Consider the following 10,541-nt stretch of genomic DNA (forward strand, 5'->3'; position numbering starts at 1 on the left):
CCTATATAGAGTATATGGGGTGATTTCAGACACAGTCTTAACATAGTGCCATGGTTATGCAACTAGTTAACTGACTGTAATTTTTAATCTTGCTAGATAAAGTTAATTTTTAACACTTTAACATTTATATCTCCCTTAAATGTAGCAATCATCCCTCTATAACAAAATCAAGCATGTAACCATTTTGGTCATTTTAGTTTTAGTTGTGATAATTAACCTCTAATAGCCTACTTCAGCTACTTATAAAACAGTGTCTCTTCAAGATCCACATCCTCATCATGCTCCTATCCATTTCTTTACCAGGTAATAGTCACTGCTGATGGGTAAAAACCTGTGGCATGACACACTACTGGAGAGGAGAGATCCTTCTGTAACAGAGACACTTCAGGAGCTAAAAAAAAAAGATTGAGATAAATGTGAGGATGTTATTTAATGTTTTTAATGCTTGAATTGGATGAATTAGATCATCTAAAGCATAAATACTCATTTGGGAGTCACACTTGTGTTTTCATCAAAGACAGACAAACACCAATGACTCATTCATTAAAAAAAAAAAAAAAATTATCCACTTGATTAAACAAAGTGGATTTCTTGAAGACAATCTACCTCTTCTCTCCACTATCCTTAACAACAAGAAATATTTTAACCAGTGAACGCAATCTTGTCTGTAGTATTGTTGGAGTAATTCAAGTTGTTCGAGATGTTAGTCTCGTCATCCCAGTCACATCCATACATCCTCTGATACGTATGAACACCTGAAGAAGAAAAAGTGGGAACCATAAGATCTGCTCTTTTTTCATTGTAAGGTAATATTTGACAATCTAAAAGTGTAGTATAAAGTATTTTAACTCACCATGTGAGTGACTGAATTGCTGCATTAGAACAGTAATGTTGATTTTGTTGGTCTGCTGCAGTCGTTCTCTGATCTCAGTGTATTCTTTAAATCTGTCTCCGGATATAAACTCCTTCATCCAGTCCTGTCTGGGAATCAGCTTCTTTATCTCACTGTCATAATAATCAATCTGTCATCCATCCAGAGTAGTTACAGCAGAAATCTCTGGGATTCCTGCAAGCATCTGTCCATTTATTTTGGTGTAAAGTGTGGTGAAGGTGTGTGACACTGAACAAACAACAAGACACCAAAACACAATTAAACACCACACAGTGTCATAAAATTACTGCTGGAGTCATTTAGTTTTTTCTTTTTCTTTTAACTTCAGATCAATACTTTTGCAGTTTGTTATAAGCTAGGCATCACCGGAAAGGTTTTAAACTCAAAATTCATCCTGTGAAAATGGTTTGATATTGTATTCCCATGGAAATATTACTTTAAAACCTTTTTGCAAGCACAATTTTTGTGATATCAACTTCAAATTTGGAGCATGACTTGGTTGGACAACCGTGTAAATTCAGATCTATGCTAAAGAAAAGGCAGGTGACAATTAACAGGTTAATTTACATTTAAGTGTGCATAATTTTTATCATTAATTTTGGGGCGAAATTAAAAAAAAAAAAATAAGGGGGGGGGTACAATTATTTATAATAACAAAATAAACAAACACAAGTATTGCATTCATTCAGAGTTTAATAGAGAGAAATTCAATAATAGGGCATTATTTAGAATACTCTCTGAAAGGGCACCAGATCTTTAGATATGTTTGAGGAAATTTTATATCAGATTAAAAACACCTCATGATTTTCTTTCAGGTCAACCAGGAATATTAATGATAACTAAAACTAAAACTATTAACAACATTTCTGTTATTTAATTTAATAATTATTTAATGAAAATAACTAATACTGAAATATAAATAAATTAAACCTACATAATATAAAAAATAAGAATAAAAATTTATATAAAAAACAATACGAATACGAATAAAATTAAATTAAATTGCTAAAAAGTAAACAAACTGACATGAAAATTTAAAATATATAAAAATAAAACAATCAACATACGGATGTTGCTGAAGGCATTGCTAAAATAAATCTTTTTCTTTCTTTTTTTTTTTAAAACCATGTCAGCTTCTATTACTATAGTCATGGCAAGACCTAAGTTTAGTTATTCTAAGTTTAAAAAAAAATAAAAATAAAACTAAAGTAGATGTTTAAGATCCATTTATTTCTTAAAACCTTAAGACCAAATTTGGATTAAGTTGGTTAGCAGACAGAGAATTCATTCTTTAGATGATATCATGAAATGAATCTCACCTGGGTAAACAAAATTTATTATAATTCATTATAGATGAAAGTCCGTGCATTTCACTCCAAAATACGTGTAGTCGTCAAAGAGCGTGCAAAAATCATGTAGTCTTCAGTACAATGAAACAAAAATGTGGTTACTGAGGGAAGATGCTGCTCTAGATAAACAGTTTCAATACGGATGTGTTTACTCACACTCACAGAGGCACTTGCACTTTTAGGGGGCACACATTTAAAATTATTTTTAACCTACTTTCAGTATTAGTCATTCAGTCATTTTTCACCATGTCATTTATCACTGATCTCTAGAAGTAAGCTATAACAATTTAAACTCAAATGAATGTTTCATCATGTTTCATTTATCTGACAAATAATTTTGTATTGTAGTGTCAGTGGTGTCATGCTTATCATGTGACACACAGCAGCCACAATAGCACTGTATAACTGATATAGGCTTACGTTTTATTTATTTTTTCATTTTTATTCAAAATATTCCCAAATGTGTTTATAGGCTTGATATAGGCTATGATTCTGTTTTATTTATAAGTAAATGCATTTTGCATCTTTATAGATTCTATAAAATCTATAAAATCTATTAACATCAGATATGGGTGTCATGCCATAAAAATTTTAAATATGATTGACTTTGTATTTAATTGTAAGTTACAAATTATAACACTTTCATGGTACATACAGAAAGAGAGCAAAGAACATTTACATTATCAAAAACAATTTCACTGACCTTAGTCTAGCCAGATTTCAAGCACTCTCATAAACGCCATTAAAATCACTGAAGCAGTTTACACTCTGAAATGAATATCTTACTTACAATCGTAGGCACATCTGCACTTTGTTGTTTATGATGAGAAAATTCGCCAGGGAGCAGAATACAGTCAGCGAGCATGCGCAATGTACAAAGCACCGGCGTTTCGGCGATGACTCATCTGAACATCTCTGATTGGCCGCTGCATTTATAAGCTCAACAGACCCTGCGTTCCATTTGGAAGGGCTCATCCCTATGCCCTAATCCCTTCAAATGGTTTACCCTCCGGAGTGAGAGCTTCGAAGGGTTAAAGGGTGTAGGGGACCAAATAGTCTTGCGTAGCTTTCATTGGCCAAGGCCCACCCATGAGGCCACTTGACCAACATGTCAAACAACCGATCACAGTTTCGGGGCGTGGAAATGTCGCCACAATAACAGACCAGTGTGTAAAACTCTCTGACATATTTTAAAGATTCTATGCCGCGAACTTTAAATATTTCACATACTTTTGAAAATCCAGCGTTTAGCTGATCCTGGTAAGCGCTCATCGCAACAGTTGTAAACACGGTGGCTTTCTTCTTTTGTGAGGGGATTTGGCGCCACGGAATCTTTGTTTCCAGGCAGAACTTTAAAGAACACGACACGCACGTCTCACGGAAATCCTGTAGAATTCAACCAATGCAATGACGACTTCGACACTCCTGAAGTGTTTCCACTTTTGTGTCACATATGCATCAGACGTTTAGCCAACGGTCCGTGGCCGTGACGTCTGAGGCTGAGACTAGGGACCAAACAACTGATTCTTGAAGTGCCCTTCTGCGTCATCATCACATGCCCACACGGATGCGCTGTCATAATGCAAAAAATCTGAGCAAAGGATGATGGGAGCCCAAAGTGTCCATCAGTTGTAACCATCGAAATTCTTCATTCTAAAGGGCCATTTGAAGTGGAACCACTTCGGTTTGGAACGACCCTTCAATATGTTTTCACTCTGAAGTGCCCTTTGGAGGGCAATATATCCCATTTGGAACGCATCGAGATTCGTGTGTGATTGAGGCTGGCTTGAGTTAGTGGAGGCCGGCTTGAGTTAGTGGAGGCCGGCTTTAGTTAGTGGAGGCCGGCTTGAGTGAGTGGAGGCCGGCTTGAGTGAGCGGAGGCCGGCTTGAGTGAGTGGAGAGGCCGGCTTGAGTGAGCGGAGGCCGGCTTGAGTTAGAGGAGGCTGGCTTGAGTTAGTGGAGGCCGGCTTGAGTGAGTGGAGGCCGGCTTGAGTTAGTGGAGGCCGGCTTGAGTTAGTGGAGGCCGGCTTAAGTTAACGGAGGCCGGCTTGAGTGAGCGGAGGCCGGCTTTGAGTGAGCGGAGGCCGGCTTGAGTTAGCGGGAGGCCGGCTTGAGTTAGCGGAGGCCGGCTTGAGTTGGCTTGAGTGAGCGTCAGTGAGCGGAGGCCGGCTTGAGTGAGCGGAGGCCGGCTTGAGCGGAGGCCCGGCTTGAGTTAGCGGAGGCCGGCTTGAGTTAGCGGAGGCCGGCTTGAGTTAGCGGAGGCCGGCTTGAGTTAGCGAGGCCGGCTTGAGTTAGCGGAGGCCGGCTTGAGTTAGCGGAGGCCGGCTTCAGTGAGCGGAGGCCGGCTTAAGTGAGCGGAGGCCGGCTTGAGTTAGTGGAGGCCGGCTTGAGTGAGCGGAGGCTGGCTTGAGTTAGTGGAGGCCGGCTTGAGTGAGTGGGCTGGCCGGCTTGAGTGAGCGGAGGCTGGCTTGAGTTAGAGGAGGGGCCTTGAGTTAGTGGAGGCCGGCTTGAGTGAGCGGAGGGCGGCTTGAGTGAGCGGAGGCCGGCTTGAGTTAGTGGAGGCCGGCTTTGAGTGAGCGGAGGGCGGCTGAAGTGACATGAGTTGCAACAAGGAGGCCGGCTTGAGTTAGAGGAGGCCGGCTGAGTGAGTGGAGGGCCGGCTTGCAGCACGTTGAGCGGAAGGCCGGCTTGAGTGAGCGGAGGCCGGCTTGAGTTAGTGGAGGCCGGCTTGAGTGAGCGGAGGCCGGCTTGAGCTAGTGGAGGCCGGCTTGAGTGAGCAGAGGCCGGCTTGAGCTAGTGGAGGCCGGCTTAAGTGAGCTGGCTTGAGTTAGTGGAGGCCGGCTTGAGTTAGTGGAGGCCGGCTTGAGTGAGCGGAGGCCGGCTTGAGCTAGTGGAGGGCCGGCTTTGAGTTAGTGGAGGCCGGCTTGAGTGAGCTGGCTTGATTTAGTGGAGGCCGGCTTGAGTTAGTGGAGGCCGGCTTGAGGTTAGTGGAGGCCGGCTTGAGTGAGCGGAGGCTGGCTTTGAGTTAGTGGAGGCGGCTTGAGTGAGCTGGCTTGAGTTAGTAGTGGAGGCCGCTTGAGTTAGTGGAATCACGGGCCGGCTTGAGTTGTGGAGGCCGGCTTGAGTGAGCGGAGGCCGGCTGAGTTAGTAGAGGCCGGCTTGAGTGAGTGGAGGCCGGCTTGAGTGAGCGGAGGCTGGCTTGAGTGAGTGGAGGCCGGCTTGGCTTGAAGCGGAGGCTGGCTTGAGTTAGTGGAGGCCCGCTTGAGTTAGTGGAGGCCGGCTTGATTGGAGCGGAGGCCGGCTTTGATTTTGTGGGAGGCCGGCTTGAGTGAGCGGAGGCTGGCTTGAGTGAGTGGAGGCCCGCTTGAGTTAGTGGAGGCCCGCTTGAGTTAGTGGAGGCGGCTTGAGTTGACAGGCAGGCCCCCGTAGTACTGAGTTAGTGGAGGCCGGCTTGAGTTATGGAGGCCGGCTTGAGTTAGTGGAGTTTAAATGCACATGATTACAAATTACAATGGCAATAGATTTTTCATAATTTATAGATTCTCCCTAATTCTTTTGTCTCTTTTTAAAGTTTTGTTCATGTAAATGCAGGGTGTCCCAAACTTTTTGTCAGTCAGAATTAACTTGTTATCAGTAACAGACTACAATTTATTAGTAATCTAGCCAGCACTGTTTACAGGACATTTTCTTTTGAAATATATACAAAGGGAAAGACAAGATCACACCCAGTAACACATATAAGGCACCCATTACAGCTGCTATTAACATGAGTTTCATCTCTTCATCTCATGGATATTATTCAACACTGAAATATGTTTTGTTCCTGAAGATTCACAATTGGACTGAAATCTGGGATCTGTACAGATGGACTCTTCAAAGATGTAGGTCTGCTTTTCATTCTAACAGGCTTCCAGCTCATTTAAGCTCTGCAAAGCAATGCCATAAATCTTAATTGAGGATATTTTTAATTACACTATTTGTATAAACTCTGAAACAACATATGAACATTCCAAATCCTGCATTTTTGGAATTGTGAATAAAAAATAAATAAAAAGAAAGTCAATTCTCCAAACAATCTCTTTCTCTAAAATGTTGCCTTAAGACAAATATGTGCCTTTGACCATTTTTGCAAATGTAGACTTTGAAACTTAAACTCATACACAGTAAAACATCTTCAAATCTAGACTTCTGAATGCTTGTGTAATCACTGCTATAACATTCCCATCATCCTACAGCTGATGAAGGCATAATGAGAAATAATAACAGTTCAGAGAAAGATATGAAAAAATATACAGGTAAACATACTTAGCATCCTTCGGACTGCAAGACAAATTGAGGAAGCTGTCTTCTGTAAAATGTGCAGTACATAATTATACTTAGCATCCTTCGGACTGCAAGACAAATTGAGGAAGCTGTCTTCTGTAAAATGTGCAGTACAGTGTGTCCCTAGGAAGGCTGAACAAAGAGGCTCTGCAATCGGGGGGTGAAAATAACAGCGTTTTGACGGCATGTCAACAATACTCCACTACAACAACTCTTCCTCTTCTCTAAAGCAGCCCAACGTGGCCCCACCCACTTTGCTGAGTGCTCCTGGGGGCGGGGATTATGTAAATTTCAGGGTTTGTGATTTTACCAACCCATTAAGTAGCTCATTGTAGTCCCTACCAGCTGTTTGTTGTAGGAGAATTCTGTAAAAGACATTTGATCGATTACATGATTACAAGTCAAATAAATTCTTAATAATTTATTGATTCTAGATAAAGATCAAATAGACGTTTAGGAAATGTATGTAAAACTGACATTTTAAAGATGTTTGTACACACCAGATGCTTTCAAGATGAAGCGATCTTTAACAGACATCTTGTAGACTTACGTGTGCCATCTGTGAATACTGTTACTGTTTACAGGTAATTTTCTATGGCAACTGCACTTAACATGAGTTTCATATATAGTACAGACATTATCTGGATGTTCTTTGGCTGGTTTGCATTTGTTACTGTTATTTGTATGTCAGAAAGTGCCAAGTCAGAAAAAAAGCGCCATTGATGCAGGTTTATGATGTTCTCATGGATATTATTCATCACTAAACATGTTTTGGTCCTGAAGATACAAAACTGGACTGAAATCTGGGATCTGTACAGATGAACTCTTTAAAGATTTAGGTCTGCTTTTCATTCTAACAGGCTTCCAGCTCATACTTCAGCTCTGCAAAGCAATGTCATAAATCTTAATTAAGAATATTTTAATTACACTATTTGTATAAACACTGAAGCAGCATGTGAGCATTCCAAATCCAGATTTTTGGAATCATAAAAAAAAAAAAAAAAAAAAAAAAAAAACGCAAAATTATCATCATTTACTTGCCATCATGTCAGTCCAGATTTGATGTTTAAATGCCTTCTGGGTAAAAGACAAATGCAACTAAATTTACCTGACAGCATGAACAAGAAATTATACTAGCATATGGATGTATTGGAATAAAATCACAAACCGTAAACAACGTAATACATTAGTTTCATGATGCATTCTGAAACTCAAGATACTGTATACATTATTTATTAATATGGACATCACAGTGCCTGTCAAAAGGCAAAACTTTGACAATTCATCAACAATTTCAAATTTTTACTTTTAGCTGATGTTTCACTTACAATTATTATAAGTGATGTTCATTATTTTTTCAACTTTTTATTTTTTTCGCACAATTCTATTGAGACTGAGACATGGTTTTGTAGGTGGTGGCCACAGTCAGTTGCTCTCTCCTTATCCCTCCAGACTAAATTGCAATGGGAAGTGTTTATAAACCTGTTTTCCAACAAAAGAGAACATAACATTTTTATTCCACAATATCAGTCACATGCTTCTTTTGTGATGTCATGTGGCTTCTTGTCACAGAATGAGGCAGAAAATATGTTCTGTACTGTAAAAAAAGCCTAGGTTGATTAGCAATGGACTATAAATATACTTAATTATTATGAAAATACCAGAGAAGGCTTGATGAACACAAAACCACATATTGTCACAGTCAAGTGTTTAATAACGCACCAGTACCGTTTTAAAAATATTGATTTTGCACTGGGATTGTAAAAAACCCAAACGATACCCAACCCTACTGTTGGTGTATGTTCTCGGCATGTTTTGGAGCGGTGGGTATCAGTGGGCACTGCAGGGCTGTTTGTGAGGCCGGTCACAGGAGGTAATTAGTCTCTTCAGTGCCACACTGAATCAGGGCTGTGAAAGGGCTGCTGTCACATCAGCTGTGCAGCGCGCGACTCTGAGCACCAGAACACAACATGCAGCACCACACGACTGTCTGCTTCAACCTGAGCGCCGGAGACACACTGACACCTGTGTGTGAGAGAGACAGGTACACCAGAGCACAGACAACCTGCTTATTCTACTACTGGCTACTGTTTCCCACTCAAATAAATAATAATACAAAAACTAAACAATACAATAAAATATCCTTGTATCATTTCACTTCAGATGCAACTTTTTCACATACACACACACACACGAGATATAACAATGTTTATATATATTTAAATTTATGTGCAATTTTTTAAAATATACTTGTATATTATAAAAAAAAACATGTTACATTTTTAAAAAACACATTGCTGATAAAAAAATAAACATGTTAAATCAGTTTTTTTTTCACTACTGTGCTGTAATAAGTCATCCAGTACTATGTGGGGTTTTTGGTTTTAGTTAATTTCTATTGTACATGACCTGAAAGAGAAAACCAACCAAACTTATGCAATCAATAGATTATGCGTTCCACTATTCATGCATTAGCATAAGGTTTAGTATTTAAGCATGAAACCCGCTATAATTTCTCTTAATCCCTCAGTCAGGCTTTAGCGGTGACTGATGATTTGTTTTGCTCACACTGGCCTCAGGCGTCAGGAGTCGCTGCACCCAACAGACCTGTGTGCGCGCTAGCATGAGCAGCCCTTTTCTGAGGCTAACCGGGTCAAATTCAAGTCATGATTAATAACACAACAGAGGCAGAAGTGGAAATGCCTACACGCTGCTGTACAGTACATGATTAGTGTACAAACAATTATTTCGCCCCAACATCCCCCCCCCCCCCCCCGACACGCAAATTAAGATTCTGCCATGCTAATCTGCCGGATCGTATGAGAGCCATTCATTACAGGCCGCTTTGTATGAAAAACGACAAATCTCTGGGAAACACCAGTGTTCGCCCACTCGCTGCTTTCTCAGTGTTCACAATGAGCTGAAACGTTAGCATACTGACAGAAGTGACTGAGTGAGTCAGAGATGATAGATGATTTTTTTGTTTTGTTTTTTTTTGCTTGCTTTAGTGGCTTTTGAAAAGTTATTGTTGTAGAAACAAGCTGGAAAATGTTCTTTTTTTTGCTGCAGCATTTTTTTTGATTGATTATGTTTGATTATGTTATTTGTATCTGATTTGAATGTGGTAATGATGTGGAAATGAAATGAGAAAGGCTAGCTTTTTAGCAAATTAACTTAGGTGTTCTTTTTATTTCTGAGAGAAGTCATTTAATGACTGACAATCTGAGTCAGCTGTGCTCTCACAGAAGCTAACAGCTGTTTGTTATGTTTATTATTATTATTATAATTTTTTTTTCTAATCTATTTGATATTTTAAAAGCTTTTAAAAGAAGCTAGCAATCTACTATTTTGTTTTATCTGTGGAGGCCTTTTGGCTAATGCTAATGCTAAAATACCACATAAAAATGTGTTAAAATAAAGAAACAACAAACAAAAACAGAAAAGCGACCTAAATTGATTGATAAATGGAGGGTAAATAGAGAAGATATTTGTTGGAAGTCGTATTATTATTTGAAGAAGAATGAAAAGTCGATACTAAAATCAGATTTAATAACGCTCTTGGAAAAGCTAAATGCTATGTTTATAAGTTTATTACTCTTTTTCCAGATGGATTTGACATTTAGAGACTTTTGCAAGAAGTTAGTAATTTCCTTTTCTATCTGTGGAGGCCTTTGGATAATGCTAAAATACCATGATGAACTGCTAAAATAAAGAAACAACCCTCATGCTAGCAAAAACCGAACTCAGATTTTGAAAGCTAGCTTTTTTAGCACGCTAATGAGAATAAGAGGAATTACATTGAGAACTCATGGATAATGTCACATTTGAAAACAGAAAATGAAAAATTCACAGCTAAACTATGAAAAAATAGCGAGAGAGACAACTGACAAGGACTGTTAGCAAACTAGCTTGTACAAACATTAACAATTTTACTAGCTTTAATATTCAAGATCACATTAAACACTGAAAAGTTTTTC

At 39.4% G+C, this 10,541-nt stretch overlaps 1 protein-coding gene across 1 annotated transcript; it reads right to left on the bottom strand.

Annotated features, from left to right (window-relative positions):
- Nucleotides 1-624: 624 nt before the first annotated feature.
- Nucleotides 625-1,114, bottom strand: LOC109105378 (major histocompatibility complex class I-related gene protein-like). The gene is made up of 2 exons (XM_042749187.1): nucleotides 854-1,114; nucleotides 625-755 (listed from the first exon to the last, which is right to left on the bottom strand). The coding sequence occupies exons 1-2, from the start codon at nucleotides 969-971 to the stop codon at nucleotides 643-645; spliced, it is 231 nt and encodes a 76-aa protein (XP_042605121.1). The 5' UTR covers nucleotides 972-1,114; the 3' UTR covers nucleotides 625-642.
- Between the last annotated feature and the right edge of the window lie 9,427 nt (nucleotides 1,115-10,541).

Source organism: Cyprinus carpio, chromosome B22 (genome assembly GCF_018340385.1).
Source record: "Cyprinus carpio isolate SPL01 chromosome B22, ASM1834038v1, whole genome shotgun sequence".
Classification (NCBI taxonomy): domain Eukaryota; kingdom Metazoa; phylum Chordata; class Actinopteri; order Cypriniformes; family Cyprinidae; genus Cyprinus; species Cyprinus carpio.